This window comes from Podarcis vaucheri, assembly GCF_965113315.1.
Source record: "Podarcis vaucheri genome assembly, chromosome: 8".
Lineage (NCBI taxonomy): Eukaryota > Metazoa > Chordata > Lepidosauria > Squamata > Lacertidae > Podarcis > Podarcis vaucheri.
The window spans coordinates 53417075-53442742 of NC_138766.1; the positions used below are offsets into that span (position 1 = coordinate 53417075).

General features: G+C 41.7%; 1 protein-coding gene across 1 annotated transcript in view; it reads right to left on the reverse strand.

Annotated features, from left to right (window-relative positions):
* Positions 1 to 25668, reverse strand: part of PRKDC (protein kinase, DNA-activated, catalytic subunit) — an 86928-nt gene that overhangs the window by 14017 nt on the left and 47243 nt on the right. The window contains exons 51-76 of the mRNA XM_082236085.1: positions 25145 to 25276; positions 24162 to 24273; positions 23366 to 23490; positions 23118 to 23267; positions 22566 to 22739; positions 22183 to 22281; positions 20861 to 21071; positions 20076 to 20247; positions 17890 to 18105; positions 17444 to 17556; positions 14904 to 15035; positions 14521 to 14700; positions 12869 to 13089; positions 9552 to 9690; positions 7938 to 8126; positions 7111 to 7335; positions 6747 to 6855; positions 6162 to 6273; positions 5651 to 5840; positions 5288 to 5462; positions 4973 to 5163; positions 4531 to 4711; positions 3099 to 3259; positions 2429 to 2640; positions 991 to 1078; positions 653 to 796 (exon numbers count right to left, since the gene is read on the reverse strand). Of these exons, the coding sequence (XP_082092211.1) occupies positions 653 to 796; positions 991 to 1078; positions 2429 to 2640; positions 3099 to 3259; positions 4531 to 4711; positions 4973 to 5163; positions 5288 to 5462; positions 5651 to 5840; positions 6162 to 6273; positions 6747 to 6855; positions 7111 to 7335; positions 7938 to 8126; positions 9552 to 9690; positions 12869 to 13089; positions 14521 to 14700; positions 14904 to 15035; positions 17444 to 17556; positions 17890 to 18105; positions 20076 to 20247; positions 20861 to 21071; positions 22183 to 22281; positions 22566 to 22739; positions 23118 to 23267; positions 23366 to 23490; positions 24162 to 24273; positions 25145 to 25276 (4153 nt within the window). The remainder of the gene's footprint in view (positions 1 to 652; positions 797 to 990; positions 1079 to 2428; positions 2641 to 3098; positions 3260 to 4530; positions 4712 to 4972; positions 5164 to 5287; positions 5463 to 5650; positions 5841 to 6161; positions 6274 to 6746; positions 6856 to 7110; positions 7336 to 7937; positions 8127 to 9551; positions 9691 to 12868; positions 13090 to 14520; positions 14701 to 14903; positions 15036 to 17443; positions 17557 to 17889; positions 18106 to 20075; positions 20248 to 20860; positions 21072 to 22182; positions 22282 to 22565; positions 22740 to 23117; positions 23268 to 23365; positions 23491 to 24161; positions 24274 to 25144; positions 25277 to 25668) is intronic.

The window sequence follows — 25668 nt, forward strand, 5'->3', positions numbered from 1 at the left end:
CTCTTGTTAACAGCCCAAGTACTTAAAACTAGTTCATCACTTGATATAGCTGAATGAGGAGGAAATACTACTTGGTGAAATGCCAGAACTTATTAAATTTCTCTTGCACCCTATCACAGGCAGGTGTTTGACATACTCCTATGCAATGCCTATAATGTAGCAGCCAGCTCCTAGTATCTCAAATTGGTAGAACCACAATTCTTACTACAAAGCTCTGGTCAGCACTGACTTACATATGCCTCATCTGTTCCTATGGATAAACCCAGAAAACCTACAGAAGTTGTGAATGCAGATGAAGGACAACTCTCCACTCAGTAGTACCAGTTACATCTCTGTAGTAGAATAAAAGTACCAGTGGCTATACTTGGGCTAGAACTGGAAATCATATTCCTGATCTTATGGACCACAGATTGCACTCCTTCAGAACGGTTTTAATTCTTGCTAATGTTCCATGACACACAGGGTCAAAGACTGTGGTGGTAAATAATACACTTAACTACAACATCCATTTCTGAAGCCTATACAGATGTGCAAGGCATGTTCAGGGCCATAATAAAATGCAATTGTTTAATTCAGGTTTTCCATATTATATTTTAACTTTCCTGCTATACATGTAAAACATTCAACCAAAGGTGCTATAATTAATACATGCCTGAATGAACTTCTTTCTGTACAACCCAAGACCTGGAGCCTGTAAATTTCCCAGATTCCGGAACATTCCATCATACAACTCCTGGATGTTATTTTTACTCCTCTTAGTTTTCCCCAGCTCATTTCTAACATCTTCAGTCCAATCCTGTGAATCCAGAATAACACCACTTTACCACTTCTCGCACCCAACCAAAGAACAAAAGTTAAAACATAGCAGCTACTAATGGAAGCTGGGCTGCTTCAATAATTATTCAGATGTGCCCTCAACACTCAAAAAGCACATGCATGCATTTAAACATCACACATCCCCTCACAGGATGAAGAATTCAGTTATTGTACCTTGAAGAGCATTGCGGGGTTGGATAGCTGCTCTAGGGCATGGACAAAACCTTGCACCACTCCTCCTCTGTCCAATTTGTTCTTCAACCTATAAAGAATAAATCATCACAAAGGGAAGAGGAAATATAATCGCAGTAGCATTCTCTTCTGCTTTGTGAATAGATAATATAGCTCAATTCCTCCATAAAACACCAAAGAAGCTTTCTTAAACTGCAATACTAAAACAGAATATTTATCACTTACTGGTAAGTGTGCTTGAGGTATTTAGGTAAAAAGGACCCCTCCAGTTGCGAACGACTCTGGGGTTGCGGTGCTCATCTCGCTTTACTGGCTGAGGGAGCTGATGTTTGTCTGCAGGCAGTTTTTCTGGGTCATGTGGCCAGCATGACTAAGCTGCTTCTGGAGAAACCAGAGCAGCGCACGGAAACGCCATTTACCTTCCCGCCAGAGCGGTACCTATTTATCTACTTGCACTTTGACGTGCTTTCAAACTGCTAGGTTGGCAGGAACTGGGACCGAACAACAGGAGCTCACCCCGTCACAGGGATTCGAAGCGCCGACCTTCCGATCGGCAAGCTCTAGGCTCAGTGGTTTAGACCACAGCGCCCCCCGTGTTCCTCCTGGTAATTTTGGTAAAAATGGGTTAAATGTCCCCCACCCCCCAGCCTAGGCAGTGAGGATATGCGATCCAGACTTGTACTGGCTAGGCAAGGTTCCTCCCCATTTCCATCGTGCTGCTAAGCAGAAGAGAAGCAAAAGCAAGCATGCTCCTCTGAGCAAGCATGAAACAAAACATGTGAATCTAATTTATAGATTCCTGCAATAACTTAGAACAGCTCCCTCGGCAAATTAGGTGGGGCTGGATGCCTCCTGCACAAGCACCAGAAGTAAGCTTCACAATAAGTGACCAAGTGGCATCCAAGGCTTTCCTTCTACTGACAGAAAACACACCAACTGGTGGAGCAGGAAGCAATTTATAGCAATTCCTGCTCTGCCTTGCAGCCCACCCCTCTCAAAATTTGCTCCAGAGGGTGGAGGGATTCTCCAGAACATATTGGAGGGAGTGTGGGGCTGCAGGGGGAAAGAAGCATTGCTGAAAATTGCCTCCCTCTACCATTCCACAGACAGAGGCTTTCTCTCAGTAGAAGGCAAGCACTGGACACCACCCAACAGAAGAGCATGAAAATAAAAACAGTTGTTACTTTTAATTTTGCTGAGAAGTATGTTACAAAATTGGGACTCTTTAACAGCTAAGGAAGTGCAGAAAAGGGAAACGCCTATATTTCTTAAGATACAATGCCTACCTCTAACGCTTCTATTTAAAATGTACTATACTGTAAACTTGAGACTAGTGTATGTGCTTTTTGGAATGTATAATTTCTTGTTACCAGCAATAAAGATTATTTGCTTCCAAAAATGTATCGCTCAACATCCTCACCTTGCTACAAACTCCTTATTCCTATGGCCCACGACAGTTTCCTGGAAAGAAAAGCTCTCACTGCTGATCATGAAAGGATACACTAAGGCCTGCGGGTAGCTGTTGGCAATTTCTTCCACTGCATGTTGTACGGCAATTGCTTCCTCCTTGTCAAGCATCGCCATCAACTGGCTGATCCAGCCAATGAACTGCCAACAGGGTACTGAGGAAATCTATTTAAAAAACATGTAATGTATGTGAAGGTGGCGAAAAGCAAACAATACCCATTTCTTCTACCCATCTCAGCTGAGCCAACAGAATAAAATGCAGCATTTACCCTACTGTAACTTTCGTCTGGTAATGTGCATGGATGATATCAAATTTGCATGAAGTGTTGACTTTGCAAAGCACATTACAGCACGTTTCTAAGAATGTTAACACAGAAATAAACAAGAATTCTTAACTAAACTGGGAATTAAAAAGGGGAATCTTGTGTTCAGCTGCTAAAGCAGTTTTACACTTCCTTACGCTGAAATGCATTTCCACCATTTCATTGCCCACTCACCCAGTTTGGAGAGATCCTTTCAAAGCTCTTTGCAATCCCTTCTTATTTTTGCTACCCTGAATAATTTTATGTCATATCAAAACCAAGTTTATATTTTTGTTTGCCCACAGGGAAGGGAAGGCTCACCTCTTGTGCCATGAGGCCCAAAGTCTCTGTTGGGTACTTTTCTACAATTTGCAACAGCCTGGGAAATTTCAACCTGGCTTCTTCAGAATTCAGTTTTAGAGCTTTTATGACTTTCTCCACCACAATGGCTGGAAATGCCTGCAAATCCACAGCATTTATATCTGACAAGACACAAGAAGACAAACAGAAAGCCATAGCTTGCAATGTTCTATTAAAACTCTATTTCAATGAAGTACCTTATCAAAATCTAATATTTAAAAACAACAGCTAACTCTGTTTGGCCTCTGTCAGACATTTACTCTGTGATAATGCAGCTCACTGCTCTAAGCATTTTGCATATGTTGGTATTATAACATTTTCTCCATGAGACTCATCAGTATTGATGGTTGGCCAGAATGAAGTTTACAAAACATATTACTGATGGTTTGGGGGCACCTAGCACTTTGAAGCACAGTATATGCTAAATCCATTTATTTAATTGTAACCTGTTGTTTTTGTAACCATCTCAGGACTTAATTGGCAGTATCTCATTGTCGTTTATTTTAATAACTATTTTATCAGTTTTTACTTGTTTTACTTGTATTGTTTTACTGTTGTATACCACTATGGTTTTTATAATGTTTAGTGGTTTATAAATATTCCAAAAAATTTTTATATATAAGATTGAATAACATGTGAATGAATGAATGAATCTTTATTTGCATCAGCCATCGGCCAAAGCATTAAAACAACAATAGGATACACAAAGAATAGAAATAAAAAGTCAATTATATAAAATACATTTTAGGGTTTTGAATCAGTAGTCAAATAGTAGATCTTATTTGAATTGCCCCTGCTAAATACCTTGCAACCTTTGCTGTCACCTGCTCATCTTGATCTGCCAAGAGAAAGGACGCCGTGGCAGTGGCTGGGCAACCCAGAATGGACAATAAAAGAGGGGTGATAACCTCATTCCTCAAGTCTTTATAAAGAGTGCAAGCCAGATGGGCATGCGCCACCGATTCGGTACTGCCATCTCCACAGGGACATAAGCATTTTTCGTTTGGAATTGTCCCTCAAGTACAGCCGAGGGCAATACATTCAATCTCGCAAGAGTAAAAGTGTCTACATTTTAGAACTGCTAGGTGAATAACGTTATTTTCTGATGATGTAAAACCACCATGAGTTGATTTTACTTCTTCAGTTTTGGTTAGGAAAAACATTTGTAGGAACAGATCATTATGGTAAGTGATGATATGTACCTTACCAGAACAAACACGAAAACTAAAATCCAAACTGATGTTAGATATACTAGCTCTTATCAGCTATCAAAATGTTCAACTGGGGTAGATTTAACTGTCCAAGAAGAATACATCACTGTGGCCTTAAATATACACCCACCCACCAATCTATCTTTGTCATAGCTGCATGAACAACCCCTCTTTTATCTCACCTGCTGAGCTTTCTTCTTCCTTCCGGAGGTGACTGTCACAGAAATTAGCCAACGTCATATAAGCATCTATGACACCCTTTGTATCTATGTGTTCAGATGAGATGGACTGTACCTCTTCTTCAGCTTTCCTTGCAGCCTTGCTGAAGCATTGGAACGCCCTCTTATTCAAACCTGCTATAACCTGAAATTACAACAAATCAGAAATCCCAGAACCAAGTTCAAGAGTCACAGAAGTGGGCACTTAAATTTAGAATCTAAATAAAAGACATAACTGGTCTCCTGCGCCCCACAGGGGAGCTGCAGAAAGAATGTACTTGGTCAAGGGAGCCGTGGACCCAAAAAGGTTGAAAACCTCTGATATAATTGATTAGGGCAAGAAAGAAGAAAATCAAGTTGTACCTTCAGTCACTTGTTTAGCAATTCTGAGAGAAAAGGAACTTACCTTTTCAATATTATCAGGCTTTTCTCCTGAAAGCACTAAGACCTTTTTAGCTTTCTCTTCCTCAATTTGGTCAAGACACCCTGGATCCTTGCAAAGGGCACTGGCCATGATGTGGAAAGTGGTACCCAGGAGGTGGTTTTGGTTGCGGAAGGTTAAGGCACTGCTGCTCAAGCTGCCCAATTTATCCTCATCTGTTGGACCAAACATTGTAAAATTGACACTGTTACAAATATGATATATGCAGAAAGTGCAGTTAAGATCCTCTCTTAACCACGCACGATTTATGCATAGTAGACCGCTTCATGAAACACATACCTAGAAGGGAGGTGGTTTTGAGTACTGTAAGTATTTGTTCAGGACTACTCTGGCTTCGGCTGCGACTGTGGCTGAAGCGGCAATAGCTGTGGTTCCATCTCACAAGCCAGTCTTCTCTTGTCTTAGAATCTGCATGCAGGTCCTTCAGAAGTTTCATGGCTACTGAGAAGCTGTTCTGCATTAACATTTCAGGGGGGCGGGGCGTGTGGAGAGAAACATCAGTAAAAAACAGCAAAGGATATGGAAGAAAGGCAAATCTATTAAATATGAAGGTAAGAAAAGGGTAACAGAAGCATGTGTTATCCAGATCTACTTCTTATGTTTTTATAATGGATTAAGGGCTGCTAAACAGGACATAGGCACCTGTTTCCTGGCACTCTCTATCATTTTCATTTTCATGGTAAATTTGCAGTTTCTAATCAGTGAGTGTATATCTTCATCTTCATGGTCCACTTCCATTTTGAAACTAGCATCTCCCCCTCCATCCACTTCTATACTGTCTTCCAGACTCGTTTTAGGAAGTCTCTCCTCAATTTTGTCAAGAAAGAAACATCTGCAGAAACATAAGGAAAATAACATAACGTTGACAGAAACAGAACTGGAACCACAGAAGACATTTCAGTCCTTACTCTTATTTTTCTATATGAAAAGTTGGAAGAGAAGGAATATGCATTAAATAAACATCTGAATGTGTTGTGGGTATATAACATGCAAAACCAATCCTTGAACTGTCTTGACCGTCTATCAACAGAAATGATTAATTACAGAAACAGTTGTAGACAGTACAAGAACAATTTCACTGGGAACATATTAAATGACTGAATGCTTAATAGATATATGCAATTACAAATAATCAAGATCAACCTTTATTTACCGATTTGTAATGATATCATCCCAAATGTTCATAGGATCCATTTTGGTATCGGGATATCTGTTTGTCCAAATACTAAGAAGTCTCTTAAGTGATGCCTGAGAACCTATATTACCTAAGAACCATTTGTTGGAGGAAAGAATACAAAGTTTAAAAATTACACCTTCAACCTGATAATGCAGCATAAGAAACACATGTCAAACTCCTAAATAACTAGCATGGCCAGTTACTGATGTCGAATTGTTTGTATGCATATTTGTTTTATAAACAGCAGTTCAGTGGAAGCTGGTTCTGTCAGCTTCCGGAATGTCAAAACAGGTCATGATGTGGCATAGAAGAACAGTAGTTTAAAACAGAAGAGTAGCTTAAATACAGAAATACACTTGCATCAGAACAAAGTGATAAAAAAACCTGTAGTAGTAGCCACTATCAAGAAAAGGTGACATCCAATATCATTATAGCTATTCTGTACATTTTTGTAGGTGCAAAATGAAAGATACATACCTCCGAGTTGGGATTAATTTCCCCCCAGATTTACAAGTCTACTACAACAATGTGAAAGCACTGCATGAAGTTGAAAAAACTTACCTGGCTTGCTTATAAAGTTGACAAAGTCCTGTATTTCTGTTAAAGCCTGAACAGACTGCAGCTTGGTAAGTCGACTCTGGTGCAACAGTGAATCGATATTCGAATAGTTCTGTGGAGTAGACAACATTTCCATTTGAATTCCTGTACAACAATTAGTGGATTTTCCTTTATGCTATGCTTTTCCTTACACATTCTGCAGTTAGCAAGCCCTGATCATCTCAGGGAATCAAGACTTTAAACCTGAACCCATTTTATCCCCTTTTAACTCCCAGGGAGGCAGTGGAGAGTGACATAATCCTGCAGTAGCAATGAACTTTTATCAGTTATCTACTGACTTTTCACACCAGATGTATGTGATCCTTACCTGCATGAACACCTGCATAGCGTTATTGACATAATATTTGGCTCTGTCAAAATCATCCTGTAGAATGTAGAGAAGACTCAACTCTTGGCTGTAATACATTTCTATTAGAGCTTTCTTCTGCTCAGTCTTCATAGCTTCATCAATGAATGTCAGTAAAGACTGGTCATTAGCACCATGAAGGAGAAGCTTCAGTTTGCTGCGAATTATGTATGGCAGATAGGTTTCCTAAAGTGGTGGGAAATTGAAATTAGTTTTATTACATTGAAATAGCATTCATGACCTGATTGCATTATCCTGGATTATATTTCACTTAATTATATTTATATTAAAACTTTAATGTCCTCTGCTGCATTTGGCGCTTTCGTTTAATATTTTAATACATACTAACAGTGAGATTCTTCCACACAAGACTAATATTAGGTTGAGAGCTCTTCCCACAGGGAAGGACCAAATGACACATTACACAGCAGATTCATGACTGATCTCAAAACCCTTTTTTAAAGAAAAGAACGAAAATAAATTGAAACACAGCTGCTACTAGGGTAGCCAGTTTTTCTGGAGCAGCAGCAGGGGGAGGAAAATACTTAACTCCCCGCCCCCTGCAGCGCACATGCACACACACACACACACACACACACACACTTTGCATACTCAAAACCCACACACCCCAGAAGCTGCTGTTAGACCTGTAGTAGGAAAACACAGAGATGAATCACAAATCTCCATTATCGCATGCAGTTTGGCCCTGTCATACAGTATAAGCAGACTGATGCAATGAACAAGTGCAACGTAGCCAGAATGGAAAACATATACGTATGTTTGAAAACCTGATAAAATGGATCACTCCATGTTTTATTTAGGTCTGAGGGCTGTCCATTATCAATGTTTACAGTCGAACAGTATTCCAGAGACTTCCATTCTGTCAAGCGGTTGTAACATTCAAGAGATGCAAGCTCCCAAAAATCTTTTTCTGCTTCTGTTGGTTCTTCATCAGGCCAGTCTTGCATAGAGAGTGCCTGTAGAAACAAATGCATGTGTATCTCAGTGATTAGCTAGTAATTTAGGTAAAGGGACCCCTGACCATTAGGTCCAGTTGTGACCGACTATGGGGTTGCGGCGCTCATCTTGCTTTATTGATGGAGCCGGCGTACAGCTTCCAGGTCATGTGGCCAGCATGACAAAGCCGCTTCTGGCGAACCAGAGCAGCACATGGAAACGCCGTTTACCTTCCCGCTGGAGCGGTACCTATTTATCTACTTGCACTTTGATGTGCTTTTGAACTGCTAGGTTGGCAGGAGCAGGGACCAAGCAACGGGAGCTCACCCCGTCGCAGGGATTTGAACCGCCAACCTTCTGATCGGCAAGTCCTAGGCTCTGTGGTTTAACCCACAGTGCCACCTGCGTGGGTTAACAAGGAATTTATAAACTAATAATTTATCTGTACGCAATTATGAATTCATAGCCAATTTGCTCTTCCATAACAGTTTTGATACCTGTGCAAAAACAACACCACCACCACCACGTGACCTAGGAGCAAAGGAAGCTGCCGAATACCAAGCCCAACCATTGGCCCACCTAGATTACAACAGCCAACACTGATTTTAGACAGACGTCTTTTCCAGCTGCACCTAGAGATGCCAAGGACCTTTTGGCATGCAAAGCTTGTGCTGCATGCATGAAAGACAGCCCCTCCCATAAAAGCAGAACTACCAGTCATATAATATTTCTGGATAACTGCCAAAATAGAGATGCTCCTTTAACAAATCTATTTTTTTTTAATCCAGCAACACTCCTTTGTATTTAAGCATATCCAACAATATATAGACTAACAAGTTAACAGACGAAACACTGAAAGCAAACTGTTAACTAATGAAAGAAAGGAATAATAAGAAGAGAACTCAGGAAACCACCTCAACCAGTTTAAGCAGGGAGGGTGTCGGGCAACAGGGAGGGTGGTACGCAAAATGCATCCCCGCTTTGTTTCTCTGGCCCAACACCAGGAACAATCCCTGAAATTGAGTTCTCAGAATGGCTTCATGGGAGGGCTGATAGAATTCCTATCAATGGGATTCCCCCCCCCCACACACACACCCTGCACACCCTGCCCAGCCTTCCAACCTATGTTGGTGTTGCACCAATTACTCCGACCTTCCATTAATCAATACTCTGACTACACCTTAGGGGCTAACTTAGAGGTCAGTAAATCAAACTCTCTTCTACCCCTACTAATGACTATAAAGCTGCATTGAAAAGCTTTCAAAGTCTTAACACATTTATGTGCAATTCATGCCTCTCCTTTTCCTCAGTCATGAAGAAAATTGTCCTGGCTAAAGCAGAGAAATGATTATTTGAAGAACCTTTAAAAAATCAATATTCAGCCTGAACAATTACTTATTTTTTCTTCAGATACTTGAAAGCAAGACTTCATATGAAAAGCATACCTTATCATATTGCTTTGCTGCTTCAGCATAATCGTTTTTTGCTTCTGCTAATAGAGCTTTATGAGTAATTTCCTTAGTGTCAATCTTTCCACTAAAAATAGCCCGCAGAACATCATAATCTCCAACTGATCGATAAAGCCTAGAAAGTGGGGAAAAAATCCAGGATACAGCTGAATGCTTGATATTGCTAAAGGGACAAGGCAAGGATGTCCTCTGTCTCCCCTGCTATTTATAACAGTGCTGGAAGTATTTAATAAGAAGTTAAGGGAAACAATGGAGGTCAAAGGAGTGAAGGTAGGAAGTAAAGAATATAAAATGAAAGCTTTCGTGGATGACATAGTATTAACATTGGAAGACCCAAAGAATAGTCTGCAAGAAGCATTACAGAAATTAGAAGAGTTCGGCAAAGTGGCAGGTCTTAAACTCAACAAGAACAAGACTAAAATGTTGACAAAAAATATAAGCAAAGAAGATATCGTAGAATTAGAAAAAAAACCGGAATTATGGCAGCAAAGAAGGTGAAATATCTCGGAGTGTGGATTACAGCTAAAAACATAAATTTATATAAAGATGACTATGAAGCTACTTGGAAGAGTATTAAGAAAGATCTAGAAATCTGGGAGAGACTGAAACTTTCTTTTTTGGGTAGGATATCAGTTATCAAAATGAATGTCTTGCCCAGAGTGCTATTTTTGCTTCAAACTATTCCAGTAATTAAGGGGCTGAAACAGTGCAAAGAGTGGCAAAGGGCTTTGGCGAGATATATTTGGCAGGGCAGAAGACCGCGAATAAAAATGAAAATATTGGTAGATAAAAAAGAGAGGAGATTTCTCATTACCAGATTTGAGTTTATGCTATGAAGTGGCGTGTTTAATGTGGGTGAAAGATTGGATAAAACTGGAAAATACTGATATTTTGGATTTAGAGGGCTTCGATAACAGGTACGGGTGGCACTCGTACCTGTGGTACGAGAAGGTGAAAGTTCATAGAGGCTTTCTAAATCATATAATTAGAGGACCAATATTCCAAGTTTGGGAAAGAAATAAAGATTTGCTGGAAAAGAAAACACCCTGGTGGATTTCACCAATAGAAGTGCTGACTGTCAAAAAAACTAATATGGAGGGGGGGAAAGCCACTTATGAAGAACTTACCAGGAAAACCGATCAGGGCATAAAACTTAAACCCTATGAAGCGGTAAAGAACTTATTTACAGGGTGGTTGCAATACCACCAGGTAAACGACTTGCTAAAAGAAGACAAAAAGAAATTAGGATTTGAAGATAAAAAATCTAAATTTAATGTGGAAGTTATAGAAGGTAAAAATAAAACTTTGTCTAGGATGTATGATCTCTTATTGGATTAGTACACAAAAGACGAAGAGGTGAAGGAGGCTATGACCAAATGGGCCATGGATATTGGTCACAATATTGATTTTGTGATGTGGCATGAATTGTGGAATATTAATATGAAGTTCACGGCGTGTACGGCATTGAGGGAGAGCCTTTGAAAAATGATTTATAAGTGGTATCTCACGCCAGTGAAGTTAGCTAAGATTTATAGATTGAAGAATAAGAAATGCTGGAAATGTGGAGAGGTAGAAGGTGACTTCTACCATATGTGGTGGACATGCAGTAAGGTGAAAGGCTTTTGGGAACTGATTTACAATGAGCTTAAAAAAAAAAAGAAATATACTTTTCCAAAAAAGCCTGAAGCCTTCCTGCTAGGAATAACTAGCAAAGAAATTTAAAAAGAAGATAAAAATCTATTTTTATATGCCACAACGACCGCAAGAACCATGTTAGCACAAAACTGGAAAATGAAGGTAATACCTACTATAAGTGACTGGCAAGTCAAGATGATAAACTATGCTGAGCTAGCTAAAATAACAGGAAGATTAAGGGATCAGGACGAACAGAAATTTCATGACAATTGGAACAAATATTTGACATATATAAGAACTAATTGTAGAACTTTGACGACACTGGCGGGACTGGAATAACTAACAGCGAACGACTAATAAGTAAAGGAGATAAAATACGTGATTCCAGAATTTATCTGATACTTACCAAAGGAGTGGAGGGAAGTGTAAGGCTCGGTGGAGCTTAAAACAATTATGTAATATATGTATGATTCATGGACTGGATATGACACATGTAATTTATGTAGTATACTTTGTATTTGTTTATATGTATATATAATGATAAACCAATAAAAACTCATTTGGGGGGAAAAAAGAAAGTGGGAAAAAATCCAGGATACAGCTGAATGCTTATTGCTGAAGTACACGTTATCCTAACTTCCATAAGCAATAGCCCCGAGGTCATTTCACGCATGTATATGAAATTGTGTAAAATGGGGAGCACCCAGGAGAGCCCTCCTCAACCAAGCCCCTCCATCCCTCTGGCCTTCAGGAGCCTGAGCTAAGTCATCCCAGCTATCATGCACGGTAAAGCTTCTGCCCTGCACGCGTCAGCTGGGCCAGCCACACCGCCCCTCCACTTCCCGCGTGTCAGAGGAATGGTGGGGTTTGGTTGAACATTTCTGGGTACCACTTCCAAGTACTTCGCATGTGTGTGCATGGTCACAAACAAAGGGAATGTACATAATTGGGGCATTGCCTGGTTTTCTATGTGATTATTTCCCTCCTTCTTTCAGAACCTGTCTTCCCCATCCCTAATTCCCCCAAAGACATTAAATTTGATAACCATTGCAATCAACAGATGGTGCTGACTCCCTTACTTCTGATCACTGCTGCCTGCATTGTTTTTCTTGCTCTGGTGCCTTTGCGGGTAATCAAGAAGGATAGTTTGTCATCAGCTACTGAAGACATCATTGCACAACCAATAATGTGGACAGCAATGAAGAGACGTGAAGAGAGTAGGCTAAAAAGTAGCCCTGTTAATAGAGCAGCAGGAAAGATTCCATTGAAGGTTTTTTTTAGAAGCTCCAAATGACTTAGAAGTGGTGAAGGTTACACTAGGGTGCTTGGGGAAAGTAGGGGAGTTCCCCCTCATATATATTTACACATATACACCACACTGAATTTGCCACCCAAAACCTCTTGGCTGTATACACCCCATGGTTTAGCCACCCCAGGGCAGCTCAAAGTAATCCAGTGAGTATCACTGTTGAGTAAACCTTAGAACCTGGGTTTGTTTTCAGTCCTAATCCAACAGCGTCGCTATTGAGAAAATGCTAATTCAATAGGTGTTATATAGGCTGCAAAAATACTACTACTTATAGGTTTTTTTTATACAGTAAATTTAAAAAACATACCATACAGTAATGTAACTCTAGAGAGGAAAGAAAAAAACTTACTTGGCAAGTTCAATCCATTTGATCACATTGGGTGAAAGTTCTGTCTTTCCACGCATCCTTTTGGAGGGTGGCTCCTCCTCCTCCTCCTCCTCCGGGGAAAGGTGAATTAAAGATTGTTCAAGAAGCAGGATACCCACTGGCTGCTGCAAACTTGCTAAGCAGCTAGTGCTCACACTTGAAGGGCTGAGGTCCAGCAGCTCTCTGTGTTGGTAGCTCATTTCCTATTGCACCAAACCCATAATTAGCTATTGGAATTACTTTGAGGTTAGCTTAATATGTAATGTTAAATAAGCCATGTCTCTCTCTCTCTCTCTCTCTCTCTCACACACACACACACACACACACACATAGACACACACACACACACACACACACACTCACTTAATCCAACAGCCCCCTCTGTTATGTCTAGAACTAGGACAACTTACTTATGTCTTGACATCATAATATTGTGCATTTCCCTAGCCTCACTTCATATTATTATTAGCTGCAGAGACAGGGAGATGTACAACACTGTCATAATCAGACACAAGCAAGTTGTTTTTGTAGTGATTGTTTGAAATGCATCCCTGTTTCACTGGTGTGAGCCGCTTTGAGCATGGTTTTCTTTGTGTGTCTCCCAAGACATATGCAGTTCCACACTAAACACCTTTGTCTACAAAGAAATTAGCCAAATAGGTAAATTTTATAATGTAGAGAACAAGAATTAAGGCAACTTCACAGATCATTAAAAGAAGGAAGAACTAGTACGTCCCTGGGCAAATATTAACAAATTTAAGTAAGAATGGTGTCATCTTTAATCAATTTTAGCTTGGGCTCATTTATATCTTCTGTAAAAGTGGTGGAAATTTTCTGGTCTGCTGGTCAAATTTGGCCCACCAGCCTGTTTTGTTCAAGTCACATCAAGTGACACAAACATGTGGGAAGCACTGCAGAAGGGGCTTTGGCAAGTTTCTTTGGAAAGAAAAAAATGTGTCATCTTTCATTGGAGCATTTCTTTTCTTTTTCCTGAAGGAAGTAGTTTGTTTTCAAAGCACTTCCCCCACTGCTCTGAATACAAACTACTTCCTTTGTAGAGGGGGAAATGCTCCTATGTTTGGGACATTTTGGGTCATTTTCCTCTGTGCAGAAACTTCAAAGGGGCTCCCTCTAACCGACCATCAGCCAACTGTCAATTAAAGGGAGCCTATTTGAGGTGTGCGTCTTTAAAAGGGGTTGCTGTACAGCAGAACGTTCCAAACTGTATGTTGCGACACATCAGTGTGTCAGCTGCAGTGTGTAGGTGTGTCACACAAACAATCCCCGTGCTCCTCCTGGGGCTGGAAAGGGGTTAGTTTAACTTCCAGTTGGCTAGTAAAACTGAATTACTGTGTAACGAAATGATGCATTTCTACAAAGTGTGTCGCCAACATGAAAGTTTGGAAAGCTCTGCTGTACAGGGACTTCCTTTGAACTTTGACATATGTCAACATCATTATGAAGCCAGATAGTTGACAGGTGAGTGGGTCTACCCACCGGTCAAAGATGCCCCATGGTGAGTGGATAGAATAAAGATCTGGCCACTGGGCCAAAAAGGTTTCCCCCCAACCTGGTGTATATGCCTAAAAAGACAAAACAGGACAAAATTCAAACTGCAACGTAGAAAGCACTACCTGGATGCAAGCTATGAACGGTGGGAAATACAGCACAGATGTTGTCAGGAAGTGGTTGAAATCCTCAAGCAACTGCTGGACAACACTGTTCTTCTCAGGCAGAGTTTTCATTTTCTTCATTTCTTCCAGAATTCCACTAAACAAACTGCTGAAAAGCTGCTTAGCCAGTATAGGGTCTCTCTGTAATTGACAACGCAAGCAATGAATCCTTAGTACAACTGCACTCATGCTTCCACAGAGAATCATGTGTCTCTTCTGCAACTGGAGCGTAGAGGTTTACAGGAACAGCTTTACATTTGAGTACCTTACACAAATTTTGAAATTTCGTTTACCACAACTGTGTTACCAAAAAGCAGTTAAAAAACACAGATAAAAGAGCATACCTGAGCTACGCCCTGCAGAGGGGTAATAAGACTGCTGTATTCAATCTGGATGTCAGGAAGGTCGCCTTGCCTGTACTTCCTGTACAGAGTGACCTGAGCATCATGTTTCATCTTTAGCTGGGTTTTAATTTCCTGCAACAATAGATAACTTCTGAATTAGTTTTGACGTGAATGGGGGGGGGGGACAGCTTATCATACAGTAACATTGAGAATGGATTACTACATTGAGCATGTAACACCTTTGCTGAGAGAGCTATATTATTGGCTGCCGATATGCTACAAAGCCACGGGTTAAGGTTCTGTCACTTGCATATGAAAGCTGTAACCAACTTGGGACCAGGTTACTTGCAAGATATTCTTGGGCCCTATATACCAGTTTGGTCACAGCAGGCATCAGGACAGGCCGTCCTAATAGCGTTTGATTCCCCCAAGGTCCACTCCACTGTACTTAGAGCAGAATCTTTAAGTGCTGCAGCACTTGCCATGTGGAATTCCCCCCCTGGGTATATTAGACAGACACTGACTATGCTACGTTTTTCAACGCCTGTTAAAAATACTTCTGTATTTAGACAAGACTTTCCAGATGATTAACCCAAGCCATGAATCCAGATCACTGATATGAACTGTAGAATTGTGTTTTTATACAGCTTTACTATATTACTAATGCTTTAAATAGCTCTGATATTTTCTATATGTTGTTGTTGTTTAGTCGTTTAGTTGTGTCCGACTCTTTGTGACCCCCTGGACCAGAGCACGCCAAGCACTTCTGTCTTCCACTGCCTCCTGCAGTTTGGTCAAACTCATGCTGGTAGCTTCGAGAACGCTATCCAACCATCTTGTCCTCTGTCGTCCCCTTCTCCTTGTGCCCTCCATCTTTCCCAATATCAGGGTCTTTTCCAGGGAGTCTTCTCTTCTCAGGAGGTGGCCAAAGTATTGGAGCCTCAGCTTCACGATCTGTCCTTCCGGTGAGCACTCAGGGCTGATTTCCTTAAGAATGGATAGGGTTGATCTTCCTGCAGTCCATGGGACTCTCAAGAGTCTCCTCCAGCACCATAATTCAAAAGCATCAATTCATAGAATCATAGAATCATAGAGTTGGAAGAGACCACAAGGGCCATCGAGTCCAACCCCCTGCCAAGCAGGAAACACCATCAGAGCACTCCTGACATATGGTTGTCAAGCCTCTGCTTAAAGACCTCCAAAGAAGGAGACTCCACCACACTCCTTGGCAGCAAATTCCACTGTCGAACAGCTCTTACTGTCAGGAAGTTCTTCCTAATGTTTAGGTGGAATCTTCTTTCTTGTAGTTTGGATCCATTGCTCCGTGTACACTTGTCTGGAGCAAGAGAAAACAACCTTTCTCCCTCCTCTATGTGACATCCTTTTATATATTTGAACATGGCTATCATATCACCCCTTAACCTCCTCTTCTCCAGGCTAAACATGCCCAGCTCCCTTAGCCGTTCCTCATAAGGCATTGTTTCCAGGCCTTTGACCATTTTGGTTGCCCTCCTCTTCGGCGATCAGCCTTCTTTATGGTCCAGCTCTCAAGTAATTAAAAAATTTCCAAAATAAATAGATAAATATACATCTCCTTTTTGTGGATCCTGCAGAGAGCTAACCACTCAAGAATGTTGATACAGAAAATGCATGACCTCAAGTTTAAGTCACATATTCCAATTCTTCCCAAAAGTTCAATTCTAAGGTTTAGGCTTCGAGCTGAACTACATGGTGTAGTGGTTAAGAGCGGTAGTCACATAATCTGGGGAACCAGGTTCGCGTCTCCGCTCCTCCACATGCAGCTGCTGGGTGACCTTGAGCCAGTCACACTTCTTTGAAGTCTCTCAGCCCCACTCACCTCACAGAGTGTTTGTTGTGGGGGAGGAAGGGAAAGGAGCTTGTTAGCCGCTTTGAGACTCCTGAAGGGGAGTGAAAGGCGGGATATCAAATCCAAACTCTTCTTCTTCTTCTACTACTACTACATCAAGCAAGAAGAGCCATGGATTCTGATGAAGAAGACCAGAGTGGGTAAGACATGAAATGGTGTGTGTGTGTTCCTCTTCACTCAGGAAATATATTAGGCTAATTTGAGTGGCCCTGAGTTACTGGAGCAAGTGGGGCACACATGCCCCATGCAAGCATAGCTTCCTCCACAAGTCAGCCAACTTCTGTCCTCAGAAAAACCTTGATAGGGAAGCTTCCTGATCAGCTTTGGAAAAGTAAGCAACAAAACAATCTCCTTAGGGGGGAAAAACCCCCAACATCTCACATTTATTTGAGAAAAAGAATGGAGCTTTGATACTCCAGTCCCATCTCTGTAGTGCCTCACACTGTCAAGAGCCCAGCTAGATACTTCACCGCTTCTTAGGAAGGAGAGGAATCGTGTGCCTTGGTGGTCTCTCAACCCCACTGCTTATGGGACACGTGAACAATCTGCTTCCTAGGCATGCGGGCACTCTGTTCCTAAAGCGGTACTTCAGTAGAAGCACTCTAAAAACAGTTCAAGTCTCTGTTTTTTATTTATACTATAGGAAACAAACCTTTTCTTTTTTCTGTTCAACAACGCCCTTCCTTGCATAAATCAAACTAAGCTTTTCTTTGTCTTTTAAGAACCGTCGCCTCAGTCTCAGAATCTCTGCCCGTTCATCTATACCTAAGCAACAGAGAAGGAAAATTCTTTTTTAACTTATACATAAAGCTACTTTTTAATAACTTGCATACAACACTTTCCTAATTAAACAATGGGGTGTGAAAGTCTCACCCATAATATCATATAAGACCTGTAAAGGGATTTTGATGACATATGAACCCTTTGATTTAAGAACTTTCCTAATGTAAGGGCTTAAACTCTTGAAACCAATTTCTTTTGGTTGCTTGCGCAAAACTCATGTGTGATATTATGTAATTTGCTTAGCCTTAGATAATAAAGAACGCTTCTTCTAACTAAGGATTGTAAGGGAGAAATCTCCATTAACAGCTGTAGTACCTTGAGCTTTGCTGTCCACCTCATCACCGGGCAAACCCAGTCTTTTCTCTCCGAAATTAGGACCTATAGGTTTGAAGGCGGGTCTGTGTGATTTGTCAGCTCGTTTGTTAATGAACAACATCGAAGATGACAGGGATTCAGAAGATGAAGGAAATCTGTATTCTGAAAAAGTGTCAACACTGTTTCCTATCAGCCAGTTGAAAGAGCTTCTTCCACCTGAAATAAGAAGAAAGCATTAATACTCACATATCCCTCCATTTAATATAATATATGTTGCCCCCCTCCCCGCCACTACTATTCTTTTACTTGCCTAAGTCAGTGTTTCCCAACCTGTTTTGGGCAAAGGCACACTTGTTTCATGAAAAAAATCTCGAGGCACACCACCATTACAGCCCTGTGACGTCAGTGCGCAGCGTCACGCCGGGAGGGACATGAATTGCTAGCAAATTCTATAATCACCTCCTTGAGGGCTGGCTCATCTTCTCCGAAGGCAGAACCCCATTAATTAACAGCACAGACTCACACCATAGCCAAGATGAGGGGGGAAAACCTCAGTCATGCACAGTCATGCACATGTGGGGGCTAAATGAGGACGAAGACCGGGCAGAGAGCAGGGTTCAAATCACCCCACCTGGCCAGGACAATCCCTGGGTGCTCCCTTGGGCCACTCGCCTGACCCACCTCGCAGGGCTGTTGTTGCGAGGATAACACGGGGAGAACCACGCGCGCCCCCGGGAGCTCCTTGGAGGAGAAAGCGGGCGATGAATGCAATGCACGAAATATATGAGAGGCGACCAGGTTTTGCAGGTGAGGGGCCCCCGCCAGCCTCCGCTTCCAACACCCGGCGCAACGACGCCGAAGTTTCCCCCCGGGCTCGGCTGCTCCCCCCGGCTCCCCTTCGCCCTCCCGGCTCTCTCTGCCGCCCACTGGGGACCCCCCTCACCTGCCAAGTCCGGAGCGCCGGTGGAAGTTGCATGCATGCATGCATGCAGGGCGCCGCGTTGCCATTGCATTGCACTGCACTTCATGCAACGCCTGCACGCATGCATTGCCTTGCACGCCCGCCAAGGGGTCTCCCCGCGGTCCGATGCGTCCCCTCCAGCGCGGATGCAGCATTGCAAAAATAAAACCCCCCCGACGCAGCCCTACCTGGGGGGCAGCCTCCGCCTCCACGGGGATCCCCGGGCTCCATCCTGCCGCCCGATCTCCGCGGGGGCGCAGGCAGGCTGCGCGGGGTCTGCACGGAAGAGCCCCTGCCCGCCCGGCCGCCGCGCTCATTCCATGGCCGGGAGAAGAGAGCTTCAAACAAAACGCCTGGCCCACCAGGCCACGCTGGGAAACGTAGTTCGCGCACCCCGCGCGGGCGCGGAGCCCAAGGGCGAGGGGACTACGGATCCCGGCAGCCCCCGCGCCGGGGACGGAGGGGGAGAGGCCGGGTGCAGGGATGGAGGGACGGGTGGGCGAGCGAGTGAGTGAGTGGCAGCCGCCAAGCCTTGGCCGAGAGCCAGGAAGGGCCTCCCCGGAGGAGGAGGAGGAGGAGGGAGGCGCAGAGCGGGAGGGAGGGAGGGAACCCCAGGGGTCATCTAGTGACGGCGCCCCAATCGAAAATTTGACTTTTTTAAAAAAAAAATCTTTCGAATTTTTTAATTTTTCCCGCGGCACACTAGTGTCCCGCGGAACAGTGGTTGGGAAACACTGGCCTAAATTATAACCAGAAATAGATGTTAAAGAAACAGAATATCAGGGGAAGGTTCAGTATGAAAACTAAAATACTTAATATTTTTAGTATATGAGGCCAAAGATTTTACACACACACCAACAAACAAACACAAAAGTATATGCAAGTACAGTGGTACCTTGGTTTCTAAATGACTTAGCTGATGAACAAATCGGCTCACGAATGCTCCAAACCCAGAAATAAGTGTTCCGGTTTGCAAAAGTTTTTTGGAAGCTGAACATCTGTTTCGGCTGTCGGCATTGTTTCTGGGACCAATCAGCCAAACAGAAGCCACACCTCGGTTTTTGAATGTTTTGGAAGTCGAAAAGACTTCCAGAATGGATTGAGTTCAAGAACCAAGGTACAAACCTCCATACACACAAGTTTTTGAATACACATGGAAGCATGAATTCCTTACACAAACACTTTTAAGATTTTCATTAAATACTACTGCTTCAGGAAAACTTACTGGCATTTTGTGTGGGAGTAAATTCATACTGTTGCTGTGTAGCCCTTATCTGGCCACCCAGAGATCCTTCCTGTGAGCGATACCTGTTGGCATCCTGGGAAGCTTGAGACTCCGCAAACAAAGGTGTAAGAACAGTACTTCGGTACCGCCAACTTGAGTCAATAGCAAAATCCTAGAAAGTAAAAAACAACAACCCAGTGCTGAGACCATCTTTGCCCATTGAAGTCATCAAATTTGATTCAGCTGAAATACCGCTAAACTCAGTGGGACAATGGAATAAATGTGCCTAGGATAGGTTTACATATAAAACTATTAGACAAAATCTTAGTGTAGTTCTTTGTTTTAATATTTAGCTGGAAGTTGCCCAGAGTGGCTGGGGAAACCCAGCTGGATGGGAGGGGTATAAAATTTTGCCCCCATTAGGCATTTATTTTTAAACTGGTGTCATTTCCTAACCCAAATTCCATTTTTTCCTCTGATTTCTATCCATTTCATTTTATAAAAATATCCTCCTTTCCCAATGTAATCATCAAAATGACTCCCTCAGTTTACATCTAATAAAGTATGAAACTGACCAATGTAAATTACAGCCAAATAGCTACTCAATGGATTTTACTGGCTCTGGACTAAAGGGTGATGGATCCTGAAGACCACCCCACAATTCTATATAAAAATACCTAAGAGGAGCCTGCTGGATCAGGCCAATGGCCCATCTATGCCAACAACCAAATGCCACGGGGAAGCCATAAAACAAAAATAAAATAAAGATATATAAATAAATTCACCTGAAATTTGCATTCCGAAAGTGGATACTCAAACATTTTTCTGGAGTAATCTGGGCTCTTGCTGGTCATCTCAAGCAGAAAATTCGTAGCCAAGCTCAAATACTGAGTTTCAATTTTGACAGAGTATAAAGAGCTTAACAAAGTCAACATTCGATCAAGGGTATTGGCTGGTAGCCTAGTTTCATCACTCCAAAAGTTCCTGACAATTATTCTGTAAAAGGAAATACAGAGCATAGTACAACAATGGCAAGCTCAATAATGTTTTGTTTATTAAGCCATTATCACCATAAATGGCTCAGAGTTACCCCCACATGAACACACCCAGACCCTGAAATCATCCTATGAGGTCCTTCTTTGTGTACCAACTCCACGAGAGGTCCGGGGGTAGCAACACGAGAATGGGCTTTTTTTGCAGTGGCTCCCCAGTGGCTTTTGGAATGCCAACCGCAGGGAAGTTCGGCTGGTGCCATCATTAGGCACCAGGCAAAAACATTCCTCTTCAACCAATGCCCTTTTAAATCTGTTGTGGGAGGGAGGATTATTCATTTGTTCTTATTTTTATTATGTATTCTGTGTTTTTTATATTGTAATTTTATGCTGTGAAGCACCCCAAGATCTATGGATGAAGGGTGGTATACATATTTAATAAAACAAAACAAATATTGCAAAGCCATCTTCCCACCCCCTATTTTTCACCAGTAGATTACCATTTCAAGATCAAATTCCTTATTCCTTACTTCATCAAGGCAAAATCAGGAAAATGAGGACTCGAACCTAGTGGTAAATTCCTTTGTTGTATCTAACTAAACTGTTCTGCCAATGCAATGACTTTTGGCTGTGCGATGGAATTTCCCTGCGCTCTCCTCCCCCTGTACAACCACTAAATCTGTTCCAGGGGTTCCCCCAACCCTCCAGAGCTGATGTAGAGGTCATGCATTAGGCACAGATGGGAAGTTCCATTGTTCAATTAAAAGTCGTTACAGTAGTGGAACTGTTTAGCTGGATACTACCTGACAGCACACTCCACTCATTGACAAAATGATCCTCTCAGTTTGTTTTCATGTGATGGTGAGAGGCAAGTTAGTACTGCCCAAAGGAAGACAGGAAAAGAAACTGAGATTCAGCAGGGGGAGAGACTTAAAAGCAAACAAAACCACCTTTATCTCATTTCCTTCCTTCCAAGCCGTCAAACCCAGACACCCAACACACTCAAGTTATAATTCTGATTTCTGAAATTAAATAGTTTATAAGGCTTTGGTTTTCAGTTAAACACACACACACACACACACACACACACACACACACGGAATAATATTACTCACTGCAATCCAGAATTTTCATCAACCAGTCCTTGTAACAGAACTTCTTTCGCTAGTTTAAACACTTCTGAAGAGTCCTCATCTGCTTGGCTTTCAGGATCCCTGAGGAAAGAGCAAGGAAAAACAGTTCAACTCTTCTACTGCCTTCTCACTAACACAAAAGGTTAGTGGAAAATCTGCAATACTTCACAGTATTCCATGATGGTCACAAGGATATATGCCCATAAGTTTCTCTATCAGTCTCTTAAGACAGCTTCAGAATTCTCAGATGTCAAGAGTTGGAATTCCCCCCCCACACACACACATCATGTGCGGCACACTCATGCAACAGGCGACACAATTTAATGGAGGATTTCTTTTTAAAATAGCTGTGGTTGAATTCTTACCTGTAGTTATCATATAGCCACATGAGAATGTCATACATTCTCCCCCGACATACTGGTGACGGGTGAGAGATGAAGCCAGTTACTGCAGGAAGAAGCTCTCGTACCTCAGCTGGTTTCAGGTTAGGTAGCATCTTGTATACTATATCCATACATATGGTTTGCCTTTCGTCGTCTCTAGGAGAGAAAAACAAAAACACATTTTGTAATTTGTCTATGATTTTAATTTTAAAAAGTTTTTTTCAACATATAGTGCATTTTTATTCACTTGAAAAAATGCAGTCAAATGGATTTTAAAAATAACTTCATTGCATCAACAATAAGTATGTATACAAAAAGTGCAGCAAAGCTAGACTTTTGACTGAACATGCAAGGATTTTTCTCTGAAAAATGCCAACTGAAAAGTGATAACAGTGAAAAGCCTCCTCCTATCCTCAGCACCCAAAGGGAGAATGTGATTTTGAGCAACTCACATTTGCTCAAATAGGGCTTGTGCAGAAAATAGGGTTTGTGCAGAGTTCCTATAGAAATATGGATAATTATGCCCTTACTTACCTGTGATTCATGACTTGTGTAAAATCCTTACTCTTCAACTGTAAATACAGATCCGCTATTTCTTGGGCACGACACATTACTACCTCCAGGCAGTAAGTTTTCATCACCCCATGAAGTTTTGGTATCAGGAAGAAGACTGTATTCATAAACCTTTCCATGAACAAGAACCAAAAAGAACAGGAAGTTATAATACTGCTAAGCTAACTGAACCTCTCTAGGGTATAGGCAATTGAGAGTTCTCAACTTACTTGTCAGCAAGAGAAGGGAAGTTCTTTGTCACTTTATTCAGACACACAATAAATTTGTCCTCTTTGGTATTCTGATGCTGCTTTAGCTGCTGTATGACCAAGTCATAAACCGGACCTTCAAATATCTGAAAAATTGAACATATCGTTAGGTACTTTCAAATGCCAAAGCCTCAATATCCTGACCCCAAAAATAGTAATAATTACTAATTATGTGAGTAGTGAGAGGCCTCCTCAGTCATTTTTATAAGATTAGATAAATCTGTGAAAGCTAGCTCAGGCATAGGCAAACTTGGCCCTCCAAATGTTTTGGGACTACAACTCCCATCATCCCTAGCTAACAGGACCAGTGGTCAGGGATGATGGGAGTTGTAGTCCCAAAACATCTGGAGGGCCGAGTTTGCCTATTCCTGAGCTAGCTCTTTCAATGCCACAGTAGGAATGAGACTTTTATCTCAGAGGCAGTAAACTGCTGCCTACCAAAGGTTGGGGAACAATCTGAGTATGGCAATCTTCACTCTAACTTCTAGTTAGCAGCTACTGGAGGCAGATTACTGGAATGGATGAGATCTAGTATGACAATTCCAATGTTTCACTAAAAGGGCAATACTTTCTCCCCTCTCAAAATGTTATACAATTGACATGTTACACAATGAAATTCAGTGGATTAGCTACGATAACAACACTGTTTTAATGGGCATTTTAGGAACCATCTTAAAAAAAATCATAGAATACACTTAAAAAGCAAACTCCTGCTTTGGTTTTAGAAATTGGAAAATACATAGCCTGTTGTACCCACTTTTTCCTTCTCAGAAATATAGTGAAGAATGAGTCCCAGCACTTCGGCGGCAGCTGCATACACTTCCTTGTATTTTACTAGGGCCATGTTGTTAGTCAAAGCTTGGTAGTATCTAGCAAGAAGAAGAAATATGCTTCGATAGACTCAGAATGGAATTTTAATGTCTAATGTGTAATAAACAGATATCAGTAAGAGCATATTTAGAAACCCTATACAGACCACTTGTTTTATCTGTAACCTAAACAAAGTGGATTACAAATAATTTAAGGAAGGGATGGGGGAAACTCTGGACTTTCATCAGCTCAGTGTCAGGGATGGTGGGAGTTGCAATCCAACATCTGGAGGATGAGAAGTTCCCCATTCCTGGCCTCATGCATGCACTTTATACATATCTACTTTCCCGTTTGCTGAAAATTTCAATGTCAGTCCCCAAAGTTCCAGTTTTCATTTTGGAAATTGATTACCATTCCTGTCTCTTTCTCCCTCCCCTCCAGTACATGAAGCTAGTTCTAATTCAGCATTATATGCTCAATTTTTCCCATTTTCAGATGATCAACATGAATTCAGAGACTGAAGCATGCTTGAGTAACCTCATTTAACACCAAGTAAATTTCTGCATGATCTCACAGATGCATTACGTGATCATTGTAGTTCCTGATGCAATCCTTTGAATGTAAAATGCTGCAGGGATCAATTTAATTGCTTTACTCAAAGCAATAAAACCACATCCAAATATGAAAATTTGGAGGAGATTAAACCTTCTGCAGTGAGAACACTGAAGTTTTATGTTGAAATCAATTATCTTAAAATCCCACCACCAGCCTCCAAATTTATCATCTGATTGTGGGTTTTGTGTGAAGAATAAGTAACAGGTAGGAGAATTGCAAGCCAAATATGCAAGTGTTTCATGTTTCCTTCTCTATTGGCCCCACTTCTTTTGTTCAGTACATTTCAGCTGAACTGCACAAAAATAATTTTCTTACTTGACACTGCCAATTTCACAGTTTGGATCATAGGGAGGCAGGTTATTAGCAAGAACAATTCCTAGTAACTGAATTCCCACGGAGTTGTCTTTTGTGTTGGCATCTCTACCAGAAAACCGTTCATATATTATCCTATAGTAAACAAAATCACAGAGATCATAAAAATAGTAACTTAGATTGAAAAATAGAAGTGGTCAAGTTCATACTGACTATTCAAATTGGAGCATTTTTAGAAACCCTGCATTAGATCAACACCTGATCCCCAACTCCCACCCAGCCATGCTATAGGTTTGTCTTCTAAGGACAGGGGTAGCCAGTGTGCTGCTCTCCAGGTGTTGTTGGACTCCATCAGCCCCAGGCAGCATGGTCCATGATCAGGGATGATGAGTTCCAACCCAGCAACATCTGGAGAGAACCGTGTTTGCTATCTGTGTCTAAGGCATGAAACACATTGATCCTTATTTCTCCAGGTTAAATACTAGAGAACTGGCAACAGGTATATTCTAACATTGCTAGACATGTAT